General features: G+C 41.0%; 1 protein-coding gene across 1 annotated transcript; it reads left to right on the top strand.

Annotated features, from left to right (window-relative positions):
* Nucleotides 1-6,204: 6,204 nt before the first annotated feature.
* Nucleotides 6,205-9,773, top strand: LOC120551560 (microfibril-associated glycoprotein 4-like). The gene is made up of 6 exons (XM_039789052.1): nucleotides 6,205-6,381; nucleotides 7,243-7,281; nucleotides 7,408-7,504; nucleotides 8,117-8,157; nucleotides 8,507-8,613; nucleotides 8,727-9,773. The coding sequence occupies exons 1-6, from the start codon at nucleotides 6,205-6,207 to the stop codon at nucleotides 8,974-8,976; spliced, it is 711 nt and encodes a 236-aa protein (XP_039644986.1). The 3' UTR covers nucleotides 8,977-9,773.
* The last annotated feature ends 4,538 nt before the right edge of the window (nucleotides 9,774-14,311 follow it).

Here is a 14,311-nt window from a genome sequence, read left to right as displayed (position 1 = left end):
ACCACTAACGTTAGACCCAGCAGCAGTGGGTCAGCAGACCACTAACGTTAGACCCAGCAGCAGTGGGTCAGCAGACCACTAACGTTAGACCCAGCAGCAGTGGGTCAGCAGACCACTAACGTTAGACCCAGCAGCAGTGGGTCAGCAGACCGCTAATGTTAGACCCAGCAGCAGTGGGTCAGCCGTTAGACCCAGAGTGGGTAACCCACTTACCGCCCAGGTCAGCAGACCACTAACGTTAGACCCAGCAGCAGTGGGTCAGCAGACCGCTAACGTTAGACCCAGCAGCAGTGGGTCAGCAGACCACTAACGTTAGACCCAGCAGCAGTGGTAGAGACCACTAACGTAGACCGGCAGTGGGTCAGCAGACCACTAACGTTAGACCCAGCAGCAGTGGGTCAGCAGACCACTAACGTTAGACCCAGCGGCAGTGGGTCAGCAGACCACTAACGTTAGACCCAGCAGCAGTGGGTCAGCAGACCACTAACGTTAGACCCAGCAGCAGTGGGTCAGCAGACCACTAACGTTAGACCCAGCGGCAGTGGGTCAGCAGACCGCTAACGTTAGACCCAGCAGCAGTGGGTCAGCAGACCACTAATGTTAGACCCAGCAGCAGTGGGTCAGCTGACCGCTAACGTTAGACCCAGCAGCAGTGGGTCAGCAGACCACTAATGTTAGACCCAGCAGCAGTGGGTCAGCAGACCACTAATGTTAGACCCAGCAGCAGTGGGTCAGCAGACCTCTAATGTTAGACCCAGCAGCAGTGGGTCAGCGGTCCGCTAACGTTAGACCCAGCAGCAGTGGGTCAGCAGACCTCTAACGTTAGACCCAGCAGCAGTGGGTCAGCAGACCACTAATGTTAGACCCAGCAGCAGTCGGCTCATTATCGGAAGTTTATATGTTACCATGGTAATGGTACACATGAAAATAGCTGCTGCTCTGACCATTCTGCTGCGTTTATTTGAATTTAAATTGTCTTTCTATCCATTTTATATATATATGGTACGGCCACATGCAGAGAGGTTGCTGACCTTGCGGGGAGGGGTGGTGGCTGAGTTAATCATGTGCCTGTGAATGTTGAAATGAGTTGATATATATGTCCATGAATATATGAGTGATTCAGTCAATTTTGAGATCCTGCAGGATCAAACTTGTCTCATATCTGTTGCATATATAAACGGATGTTATTATAACCCACATCTATCTTTAAGAGTTTTCTCTCATTTACATGTCATTAGAATTATGAACTGATAAAAAAGAAGCATGTCATTATAAATTAAACTAGATGCACACTTGTATGCCTTTGACAATGTTTATTTAGTGAGCAGGAGCAGATCCCTCCTTTATATAAATATTTCAGTTGATATCGAATTTCGTTCCTCTGCAGGATGTATCCAGCTGGTAGACATCCGGCACTACCAGCCGAATGGCGTGTAAATGTTTGCTTAATGCTGGGAAGGAAATAACGAAAGCCATAATCACAAGACATAAATAATAAGTTACATAAAACTAAATTAAGAATGTAAAATAAAACTAGATGAAAATTGAAAAGTATAAAAGAGTAAATGGAATAAGAATTGCAAGGTAAAGTAAGAGTAGTGATTAATAACGGCACTTGGGGGTGTGTGTGTGTGTGTGTGTGTGTGTGTGTGTGTGTGTGTGTGGCAGAACTTGTTGCTATGGTGATTTGTGCAGTGAGGGAGTAGAGAAGGGAGGGGTAGACAGTCAAACATGTCCATTTAATGATGATTATATCCCTCAATTAGCTTTTTTAATTTAAAAACCGTGAGTCCAAACGCCAAATTATTACATGATCTATTATTAATTACAAGCACACTGTGCCATATGCCAAGTGACAGTACCATAGAAATAAAATGGATTGAAAGGCCATTTCCATTCAAATCAACGTAGCAGAATGGTCAGAGCAGCAGACTTTATTTTATTTTTTGGGCATTTTCGGCCTTTATTTTGACAGGTCAGCTGAAGACATGAAAGGGGAGAGAGAGGGGGAATGACATGCAGCAAAGGGCCATGGGTCGCAATCAAACCTGGGCCCGCTGCGTTGAAGAGTAAACCTCCATATACTGTATGGGTGCCCATTCTACCAACATTACGAGAGCCAGCAGAAATTATTCAGATTAACTTCATGCTTCATCCACACAAAGCGCTCTGCTATCGCCACCAGTGACACTTTATTCGTCTCATTTTCTGTGAGTGATGTGGCGAGAGGGTAACATTAAGGCGGAGAAAGAAAGCTAATGTTAGCAAATAACACCGGCTGGCTGGCTTGGTGGTTCCGCCGTGCTTTCATGCTGCATCAGTTACAGAGAATGAGCTGAACAGCGGGCTGGGTCTAACGTTAGCGGACCGCTGACCCACTGCTGCTGGGTCTGACGTTAGTGGACCGCTGACCCACTGCTGCTGGGTCTAACGTTAGTGGACCGCTGACCCACTGCTGCTGGGTCTGACGTTAGTGGACCGCTGACCCACTGCTGCTGGGTCTGACGTTAGTGGATCGCTGACCCACTGCTGCTGGGTCTGACGTTAGCGGACCGCTGACCCACTGCTGCTGGGTCTAACGTTAGCGGACCGCTGACCCACTGCTGCTGGGTCTGACGTTAGTGGACCGCTGACCCACTGTTGCTGGGTCTAACGTTAGCGGATCGCTGACCCACTGCTGCTGGGTCTGACGTTAGTGGACCGCTGACCCACTGCTGCTGGCTCTAACGTTAGTGGACCGCTGACCCACTGCTGCTGGGTCTAACGTTAGCGGATCGCTGACCCACTGCTGCTGGGTCTGACGTTAGCGGATCGCTGACCCACTGTTGCTGGGTCTAACGTTAGCGGATCGCTGACCCACTGCTGCTGGCTCTAACGTTAGCGGATCACTGACCCACTGCTGCTGGGTCTGACGTTAGCGGATCGCTGACCCACTGTTGCTGGGTCTAACGTTAGCGGATCGCTGACCCACTGCTGCTGGATCTGACGTTAGCGGACCGCTGACCCACTGCCGCTGGGTCTGTCCCTTTTTACTCCCTGCATCTCCAAGAACGTATCCTGAGCTGCGTCAGGCGACTCTCCTCCCAGCGAGCTGCGATACAGTTTACGACCCCACTGATGCGTATTGTCACTATGACAACTAACAATTATTGCCATTTTGTTTTGTACCAAATGACAACGGGAAACCATTCAGTGGCCTTTCGATCCATTTCATTTCTATGGACAGTACTCTGATCCAATGGAAATCACAAGTGTCAGATTGACAGCACTCTAGTCCAATGTATTGGAGCGGGTGGGGGCACCAAGTGGGGCCAATCTTATTCCAGGGGGGCGGGATGTCACCCTGTGCCCCCCTTCTAGCCCTGCTCCTGCTGCTATTGCTGGTTTGTTCTACTGTTTATGCGGTTAGTTGTTATGGGCATCTTTTTGCTTTATGTTTTGTAATATGTTTCATCATATCTGCCTATATATCACTTTTTATAATTACATAAAATTGGATTACTTCTCTCTTAAAATTTTATCTGGTGCAATGTGGGCTCTGTGTTGAAGTTCAGTCCTTTATTTCTTATTCTGTGGTCCTGCATCTATAAATCCCTTGAGCCCCTTTCCCTCTCCCCTTTATTCATTTGGAGAAAAGCTGGAGCAGGCCATGTTCATTAGTAAGGATGTCCTTTTTGAATAAACAGAAATCATCAGAAAGAGATCCGGGTATCAATGACTAAATAAACACAATGCAGAAGTCCTCTGGTAACACAATTCTGTTTTTTAAGAGAAACATGATCTTATTCTATTTATTTAATATCTACCTGGGCTGACGTTCAAATATTTGGTTTAAACTAAATACACACTTAGAAAAGTTCCTTGGAATTGTATGTCTTCATTGGTAAAAAGGGCAGGCGATGTGACATCACAGCCTTCTGCAGATATAAGTAGTGAAGTTGTGACCGACTGAAGCAGAAAGCAGCAGCTTGTTTCCTCTGAAGACACAAAGACTCTTCAGTTCGACCTGCAGCTGAGTTCAGACAGGTAAGCATCCAACCAGAGACATTACAGAGACTGGGAGATCAGCTGTGGCAACATGACCGTCTTTTGGGGATTTTTGTTCAACACAAAATGACTGAATTTACAGAAAAGTGGAGAAAAGTTTGTTGCATTTTAACCATAAGAAAAGAAAAGTGACAGTTTAATGAAATTTCTGGCAATCGTGTGTGATACATTTGAGTCTTTAAGGTAACATTAGTGCGTTAACATTGTTCCGGTTAAATTGTCTTTTGTGAAACGAAAATCTTGTCTCTGTTGTTCTTTTCTTATTGTATTTTTGAATACAATAAGAAGTGAGGCCAGAACCTGAACACCAAAAGATATCATTGGATAATCTGTAGTTCATTTGTAATTAATGACAAACATATTTGTTTTTTAACAACGTACATTTTTTCATCACGAGATTAATGTTGTTTTTGGCCTAGCAAACTTGTTAGTTTTTTTCACATGCAATTGCAACAACTAGTAACGTTAGAAAAGCTACAACACCACACCGGATCTAGCTAGACCGGAAACACAACAACAGGCACACTTGTTTTGGGGTTGCGAGCCAGCCAAAGATTAGTACATACCTGCAAACTAGTCGCCTTTTGGCGAAAATCACCGTTTTGAATGTCTTCCACGTGAATCATGTAGATCTGAAGAGTTTTTATTTTGGGGTGGACGGGGAGGTCCGAGACCCGGTGCTAATACGGCACCGGTGCCTTAACGACCGTTATCTACCGGATCGAATAGTATTGCGGGTTTCAGTGCCTTATTTAGGTGCTGGGTAAATGCTTGCGCTTCTCTCTGATGCTCTGATATATATATATATATATATATATATATATATATACATATTTCGGTTCAGGCACTGTTTTAAAAGTATATTGTTGTATCATGTTGATAAGAGCATTAAAATTTGAAAAAATAATGGGACAAAAAGAAATCAAGGGACATTTAGAATAGAGACAAATGTGCGATTAATTGCGATTAATTGCGAGTGGACTATGACATTAATGCGATTAATCGCGATTAAATATTTTAATCGTCTGCTGGTCTCAGAATCAAAAAATTAAAAATTATTGAAAAAACATCCAAACACTGTTTACAATTTTTAGATGTTTTGGTATTCATTTTCTAATTACAAATGAATAACGGATTATCCAATGATACCCCAAACACCAACACTTCTTATTCTTCATTCACATAATCTGTTGCCTGTGAGTTTGTTGACTGAAACTAAACATTTTTGTAACACTTTGTAATAATGGTACATTAATTATCATGACTTCATGCATGAAAAAGCTTGAATTCATTCATGTAGTACTTCATGAACTATCAGTACTGTACAAGGATTAAAAGTATCTCAAGCATGACTTAATGCAGGAACAATATCTTAATTAATGCATCAATTAGCAGCAGCAGCGTTCTGAATCAGCTGCAGCTGTCTGGTTGATTTTTAGGGAGACCTGTAAAGACACCGTTGCAGTAGTCAAGTCTACTGAAGATAAAAGCATGGGCAGGTTTTTCCAAATCCTGCTGAGACTTAAGTACTTTAACCCTTGATATATTCTTAAGGTGATAATGGGCTGACTTTGTAATTGTGTTAATGTGGCTGTTGAAATTCAGGTCTGAGTCCATGACTACACCAAGATTTCTGGCATTGTTCTGTCTTGTAAAGTTGTAATCATAATTTATGTACCATTATTATTAAGTGTTACCATTTTTCATTTACTCTTATTGTGTTTTCAGAGCATCAGACAGATCTACATCAGCAGTTGATTCATTTCAGCAGAAATCTGATAATGAAGGTAAGTTTGTGAACTGTAATAACTTTGAGATTTGTAAAATATACAAATCTCAAAGTTCTGTGAAACTGTAAAGAAGCTTGACATCAGTAGATTAGATGGTTGTTACAGGGATAGTCTGCCAGCTCTATCTCCACAGTGCCGTGGAGTAAGGTCTGGCTAAACCACAGATGCATTCTGGGATAGAACAAAGAAATGCTCTGGGTTGTTTGCATTTCTTTAAACCAATCACAATCACTACAATGTACAATCACTACATGGACAACACACTCAGATCATTTTTGTTAATTAGCCCCACCATTCTGACTCTAATAGCTGACTTTGTCAACACTGTCATGAAGCTAGAGGCCAAACTGTTAAAACCTTAGTCAAAATGACATCTCTTCTGTCCCAGCTGGTTTCAGTCTTCCTCCTCCTGCTGGCTCCACTGTTGGCCAGCTGCCAGCAGCTCCTCCGACCGATTGACTGCAGTGCCATCTATCTGCAAGAAAACAGCAAACCCAGTGGAGTGTACACCATCTATCCCAATGGAAAGAGGTCTGCTGTCAAGGTATACTTCTGGGTTGTCATGGTGTAAAGATCATTTTAAACAATATAAATAGTGTATATTGGAAAAAGTTACCAACCCTGCCTTTAAGCCATTGTTTGAACTGAGTCTCAAAAGTAGAATATTTAGGACAATGCCTTATTGCACGTAGGAGGCTATTCTAATATTTACGTCCCTTATACAGACAGCACAGTTTGTCCAAATGTGGTGCACCCTGGTGCCAATGCTGCTGTCAGCCATCTTTTTATTGAATTAATTTAAAGGACGTGGGGCAAGCCCATACAGAGCCTTGAACATAAAAAAAATATTTGACACCTTTCTTCAGGTGACTTTTAAAGGTTAATGTAGAGTCCAATGTGACCCCAAGATTCTTGAACGCAATTACAATGTCAAGCTCCTCCCCTCTACGTTACCTCTACTGGTTGTTTTGTAAACATCATACACACAGATTTACAAAGATGTTTTTCTGCATAGATTAGATTATTGATTTTCTGATGTTTGTTTTCATTCGTTATTTTGCTATACAAATGATTGGTTGGGCAAGATTACAGTTTGTGATCGTTAGGAGCCAATATCGAAATCACAGTCAAAACTTCCGCAGCCCTAGTACCCGGGATTCAAACATGCGTTTCCTAGGATGGCAAAGCTATGTCCCACCCTGCTCTGCATCGGATTGGCTAGTATTTGTTGCCTAGTTGAATTGGTTAGGTTTAGGCACTGTAATTCATGTTATTGAGTTTTATTTTAATTTCTGAAAAGTCTGCATCCACAAATTCTGTGTTGCTGTGCTCATTAGTGTAAACTTAATGTACACATTTAAACCACTAAATGATCACATTTACTGATGAATGTGTTTGTGTGTAGGTGTACTGTGACATGACTTCAGAAGGAGGACGGTGGACGGTGAGTATTCAGTCAACCTGTTGGACCTTCACAATAAATCACATTCCAGTAAAAACGTTGTTTGGAATCATGAGCTGTCAGATATTTCGTGTGTTTAGCTAGTTAACCCCCATCCCATCCCCCCAGGTGTTCCAGAGGAGGATGGACGGCACTTTGAACTTCTACAGGGGCTGGGATCAATACAAGACCGGCTTTGGTAACGGTGCTGGAGAGTACTGGCTCGGTGAGAAATGAAACCAAACCAAGTCATGACTTCATAAAAGTAACTGTTCATTAAGTTTGCACATTAAATTCTGTTGTGTAACTCCAGAAATGGAATTTTGACCAAAAAACCTTTAGTCCTTAGATAAGTTAGTTCTCTTCCTGAATTTACTACACATCTGTACAAGATAATAAACTGGTACCAATTTGCACACATCTATAATGGCGTTTTTCCATTACATGGTACCTACTGGGCTCCACTCGACTCTACTCGCCTTTTTTGGTTTTCCATTATGAAACAAAGTCCCTGGTACCTGCCAACAGGTACTTCTTTTAGTATCACTTCCACTGAGGTTCCAAGCAAGCTGAGGTGATACCAAAAGGTGACGTGAAAACCTGCAGACTAAAGACTACTGATTGGTCGGAGAGAATCGTCACTAATCACTGCAGCATCATTGCTACCGACAGATGGGGGTGAACAAACCCCCCCCTTTTTAAATAGTTTAGCCAGCGGCGTTTTTTTTTTTTACTGCCTCCAACTTCTTCTGAATCAAAATGTGTCTTCTGGCAAACAGCCACATGCCGAGAATCACAAAAAACACACCTTCGACGTTCTGTATATGTGTCGCGTTAGGTCACGGTAGTTTCCTTCCTCCATTCATAACCATGCATACTGTACTTTCAGTCACAGATATACATTAACTAATTCATAGTCATACATTCATCGCTGCTCATTGAACGTATGACTATGAATTCATTAATGTATGTATGTGACTGAATGTATGTATGGACCAGCCAATCTCGCCTCACGCATGAGGCGGTACTAAATCTGCAATGGAAAATGGACGGGCACCTCGGTTGAGCCAAGCAGAGCTGGTACTAGCTGTGGGTAAGTACCATAAATGTGTGTTTGTGTGTGTGTGTGTGTGTGTGTGTGTGTGTGTGTGTGTGTGTGTGTGTGTGTGTGTGTGTGTAAAAAAAAAAAAAAAAAGAAAAAAAAAAAAAAAAATTGTCGAAAATGGAGGACTTTGAGGGGAGAAAAGCGTTCGCTCGGTACTCTTCGTTCTCCGTCGGTGCAGCAGGTGGCGGATTTGTGCTGAGTGTGTCTGGATTCAGTGGAGGGGCAGGTGAGTGGGTTGAGTTTATTTTCTATCATCCATATATAGTATTTATTTTTTATTTTTTTCAATGGCATTACAAATAGTCTCATGTACTTTTTGACAAACACTGTGTTTCTGTAGGAGACTCCCTGGTTATCACAACGGAATGAAGTTCTCCACCTTCGACAAAGACCAGGACAACTCTGGAGGGAACTGTGCCAGATCATACCTGGGGGCCTTCTGGTACAACGGCTGTGGCCATACAAATCCGAACGGCATTTATCGTTGGGGGGCTGACGGCACTATCAGTTATGTTGGAGTGGAGTGGGTACATTGGAAAGGTTATAACTACTCCCTGAAGACCATCAGCATGAAGGTCCGTCCTGTGCTGTAGTTCTCCAGGACCAACGTCCAGCAGAATATCAGCTCATCTCTTGTGATTTATTTCTCTTTCTCTCATTAAGCATTTAATCTCACAGGTCTTATTTTCCTGAAACTGGGCACCAGCACAAGAAAACCAACTGACATTTGTAAGTCTTGTTACCGTCTGTGGTGGTGTAAAGTAGAGCTGCACAAAATGAGAAAAATATGCGATAAGTTGTTGAATATGGCGATAACGATATCACTTGTGATAAGGAAACAAATATTAAAGTGTTCTCAGTTCTACTTCTTTCAGTATTCTACTAAAATACAAGTTTGTTGAATCTAAAACAACAAAAAACAACCATTTCCAACATTGTTTTATTGAACAAATTGAACATTGAATTGAATATAAAAGACAGCACTAAAAAAATAATGAAAGTTTCATTTTGCTTTCGCGATATGTCACAGCCTTTAGCGATGTGTTTATTGTGCAAGTTGATATCGCGATAGCGATTAATAAAAACAGCATATTGTGCAGCCCTAGTTTAAGGCAGTCGCAGCTCGCTGCAACGTGAAAGAAAAGTCAGTTGTGTGTTCAGTAGCAGGAAAGTAGGGCCCATAATCTTTAAATGGAAACACATATATAGTCTGATCGGGTGTTAATCACTGCATGAACAGCAACTAGTCTAAAAAACAAAAAACATGTTTTCTACAAAGAAAACATCTTTGTAGTTCAGGACAGCCAGTTGATGTTTGGTGGAGGTTTGAAACTCTAATGTGAATCTTTATCTGCTGTACGGTGACAATAAATAAGAAGCTGAGCATTAAGATGATCTGATGTCTTCACTTTGTCTCCTGTGTCTTTCTGTCTGGACAAATTTTCTAATTCAAAAATGTACATTATTTTTGACATTTGGATTTTATTTTATTTAAGTTTGAAATAGTTTTTCAGAGTGTTTTTGTTAGATTTATTTTTAGACAATAACACATTCGACTGTGTCCTTATGAGTTCAGTTGTATCTTCCTGTGCTTGTCTTTCTATTTAATTTTAAGTGTAGAGAGGGAGAGCTGTGCTGAACTCACCAGACTAAATCTAAATTCTTAGTAATGTTTTCAACAGCATAAATGTATTTTATTAAAAATTTTCAGATTATAAACCACATTTATTTTTGATGAGTTTACATTTGAGGCAGTTCATTCAAATTTAAAGCTCAAACAATTGTCAACAAAAACATAGACAACAAGGTTTACCATTGATTACTTGGGATTTATTAAACTTTATGTTTCTCTTTATGTAAGGGATAATGTCAGTTGACTGTGGTCAACACACTGTTTTACTGCTGTTGGATCTATCTGCGGCTTCTGACACCACTGACGATAGTATTTTAATTCAATGTCTTAATAAAGGGAGGGCATTTCAAGAGTGGTTTTAGGTTTGTCTGTTCTTATCTGTCTAGAAGGTCTTTCTGTGTGGAAATCGGATCTTCTTGATCATCTTCAGTACCTTTACACAAGGTTCCGCTCTTGGCCCATTGCTATTCTTCTTAACATGTTACTTGGTCAAATTATTAGAAAGCACAATATCAACTAGCATTTCTACGCCGATAACACACAACTATATATTTCCGTTGACTCTAACGACACCAATCACTTAAAGGTGCCCTGCCACACAAAACCGTTTTTACTTGTATTTTTTAAATATGTTAGGTCCATATGTGTTTGTGTTATGTCGTGAATGTGAAAATGAACTGCTACCTCCTCTGTCACTTCTAGCCAGTGAAAAGAAATAAGCAGAGAAATCAGACCAATTATAAAAGCTGGTCAGTCTCACGTGGTGTTGCCTGAGCTCATTACTATTCATGAGCTCGCCCAGTTGCACTGGGTAAAGGATTCTGACAGTCAGGCTCTCATTGGCTAGCTGTTAGCCAATCAGAGTCAAGCAGCTTAGCCTGTTGAATATTATTGAGAACTGGCACAAATCGAGCTGAGTCTTACTGCAGGCTTTCTATACCATGCTAGAATGGCTTGAAACAAGGTAACCAAGGCATTTTTTCCACAAAAAATGTTAGAGTCCATGGTAGAACTTCAGACATTATCACCAAGTAATGAAATACATGTGGCAGGGCACCTTTAAGCAACCTCCACTCATGAAGTCAAAACATTACATATTGCAAGTAAACTCTTGTGTTGTCTTATGTTCTGAATGACACGAGCATTTTAAAGGAAAACCCTGACTTATTGGGAATTTAGCTTATTCACCGTAACCCCCAGAGTTAGACAAGTCCATACATACCCTTCTCATCTCTGTGCGTGCTGTGACTCTGTCTGACGGCTCCAGCATTAGCTTAGCCCAGCACAGATCCTGCAGGTAACTGGTTCCAACTAGCCTACTGCTTCAATTAGATAACGCTATCATAGCCTTATTTACATGTTAGATTTGTAGAGTTACAATGTGTAATAAAAATCAAACAGACACATGCATCTCTTCTAACAGTAAACAAACCGGGAACTATATTCTCAGACAGGCTTGCTGCGAGCATATCACTCCGCCCAAGTACTATATTCTTCCACCTGAGAATATAGTTCCCGGTTTGTTTACGGTTAGAAGATGGCTGTGTCTCATGTTACGTTGTTTTTTGTACACGCTGTGACTCTACAAATCACAACATGTAAATAGGAACATGTTGGCGTTATTTTGTCACTTATTCAGAGAAGTAGGATTACTGGTATGGAGGAAATATTTATTCATAATTCAAATTGAAAGTCCAAAGAGAAATTGAAAGTCCAAGGGGAAAACAAAGCAAGATCAAATTAAAAATATTATTATTATTTTTTAAATTTTCCATTTGGCTTTGGCTTTTGAATTTAATATTTGGCTTTTGAATTTCAATTTATCATTGCCTTTTAATTTTCATTTAATATTTGGCTTTTGAATTTCAATCTAACATTGGATTTTAATTTTCATTTAATATTTGGCTTTTGAATTTCAATTTAACATTGGATTTTAATTTTCATTTAATATTTGGCTTTTGAATTTCAATTTAACATTGGATTTTAATTTTCATTTAATATTTGGCTTTTGAATTTCCTTTTAACATTGGATTTTAATTTTAATTTAATATTTGGCTTTTGAATTTAAATTTAACATTGGATTTTAATTTTCATTTAATATTGCCTTTTCGTTTGGACTTAAAACATGTCAATGTAAATGAGGAGGCGTGGCCCAAAGGCTGGTGGGAGGGTCTGAAACGAAAGGGGTGCAGAGCAGCACCTTATGAGCAGCAGGGGGAGCTGACTGCTGAGGAGCACACTGTTAAGAATCTGTCTGCAGCTTCACCACTAGGCTGGGTCTTGTTTCACATGATAGAAAATGATGATGTAGGCTAAACACAAACGACATTTCATGCAACAACAGTGAAGTTTTCATGTAGTTACTATAATTGGGCCCGTGTTAGTGAGGACTAGATTAGGACTGTATTTAAAGCTGATTCTGGTTCCCAACTTCGCCCCAGTTGTGTCTGTTTAAAACACGACTCAGACAACTTCTCTCTTTTGATGTTATATTTAATTAAGCAACAGTAGAAACATGGGTGTGGGTAGCTCTACTACGTGTGTTTGTGTGTGGTCAGATTTCTAGGACGCACACACACACACAATCTCAACTGGATAGTCATCGTCCGAACTGCGACCTCTCCTTTTTCTTTCTCTCACTTTTTTCTCCGGGTGGTGCGCGCGGTGTGAGGTGTGTGTCCGCGCTATTCTCCAACTTGTAGGCTACTCACAACAATCACTCCTGATTGACGGCCTTTTGTACAGCCCGTGTAGGCTACTTTTTCAGACTTCCAGCTAACAGTGGTGTCTGTGAGCATCACTGGCCGGCCAGCAGGGAGGCGATCCCGGCCGCCCCCAGCTGGCTGTCCCGTCAGACTGAAGCTTCTGACAACATCGGAGAAAATGTGCAGTTGGCCATCAACGTTTGTAAAATTGCCTATATTCAAACTCTACACAGTTAATTTATCGCATAAAAAAGTCTCAATAGTGAATTTAGTGGTGGAATAGCATGACGCTGATAATTACGCCATTGTGTGTAAGTAATTTTTACTTTTTCATCTTTCGTTGTTTAGTTTTACTGTGACTTATGTTTTTTTTTTATTCATACCACTCTCATTTAATTGTTTTCCAGCTGCCTGTAAGACATATTACGAGACAGCACGCAGGAACAGGTAGAAACAACCAGATGTGGCATCGCGGGCAGAAGCTGTGAAGAGTTCAGCTCGGAGTCGGTCGAGAAGAAAAGAGGGTAAGATTAGATCCGTTTGGTTAATGTGAATATTTTTCAGGTGCATTCATAGATGTGTTGTGTCCATAAGCAGTATATCACGCAGTACTGATTGTCTTTATTGATTGATTTTACAGCTGCTGGAAGCGAGACAGAGTGTGCTGGCTGCGCCTGAGGTGGACATTTGGAAGTGCGCCACCATAGACATCCAGGACAACGCACCACAGACGTCTGCTAAATGGACCGAATGCTGCCGGTTACCTACAGCTCAGAGGCGGCCGCGAGGGGTTGACGGTGCTGCTTCCCGTGAGCGAGGGATATTTGTTGTGTGTGCTGTGTGTCTCCGATGCTTTGTACACAGTTTTTTTCTGGATGCGTTTGTGTTTTGTGTCAATAAAGCTCTATCTTTGAATAAACAGCACGTTCCTGGCAAATCATTTTAATTAGGATAACCATGACATGAATATACAACATAGCATATATAAAATAAATATATATAATACATAAATAAATATATATTTATATATATATATATATATTTTTTTTTATTTTTTTTTATTTTATTATTATTATTATAATAATGGCCCAGGTTGACCAATAGCCTAACCCGTGACAGACCTGTCAACCAATCACAAGAGATTTTTCTTGTTTAAAAGTAGTGGTTTCATCCAATAGTGAGTGAGAAAATTCCAGCCAGGCCAGACGTTCTCTGGCCTGGCTCCTATTCATGTTCTAATTAGATCCATTAACACCTCCGCGGGGGCTCTCCATATACGTCATGGTTCGTTTCCGACAATATGTGGCACTGACGAACGTGACGTTCACAACCTGTAAATTGTCGATAACTGCCGAAAATTAGCGGGATTTCCGGGCGTTTACAGGCGTTTACGGGGACGGAAATCCCACTTTTCATGCAGTGAATAGTCTGGTGAGTTCAGCACAGCTCTCCCTCTCTACACTTAAAATTAAATAGAAAGACAAGCACAGGAAGTTACAACTGAACTCATAAGGACACAGTCGAATGTGTTATTGTTTAAAAATAAATCTAACAAACACTCTGATATATAAATAAAATAAAATCCAAATG

The sequence above is a fragment of the Perca fluviatilis genome, chromosome 21 (assembly GCF_010015445.1).
Source record: "Perca fluviatilis chromosome 21, GENO_Pfluv_1.0, whole genome shotgun sequence".
NCBI classification, from domain to species: Eukaryota; Metazoa; Chordata; class Actinopteri; order Perciformes; family Percidae; genus Perca; species Perca fluviatilis.
Note: the sequence above shows the minus strand (reverse complement) of the source record. Positions and strands in the feature narration are given on the sequence as shown.

Bases quoted from the DNA above. Each gene is read 5' to 3' on its own strand.
- LOC120551560 (XM_039789052.1), top strand. From the start codon at position 6,205: ATGACATCTCTTCTGTCCCAGCTGGTTTCAGTCTTCCTCCTCCTGCTG. The intron at 7,282-7,407 runs GTGAGTATTCAG...CCATCCCCCCAG, and splicing joins CAGAAGGAGGACGGTGGACG to GTGTTCCAGAGGAGGATGGA. The intron at 8,614-8,726 runs GTGGGTTGAGTT...TTTCTGTAGGAG, and splicing joins TTCAGTGGAGGGGCAGGTGA to ACTCCCTGGTTATCACAACG.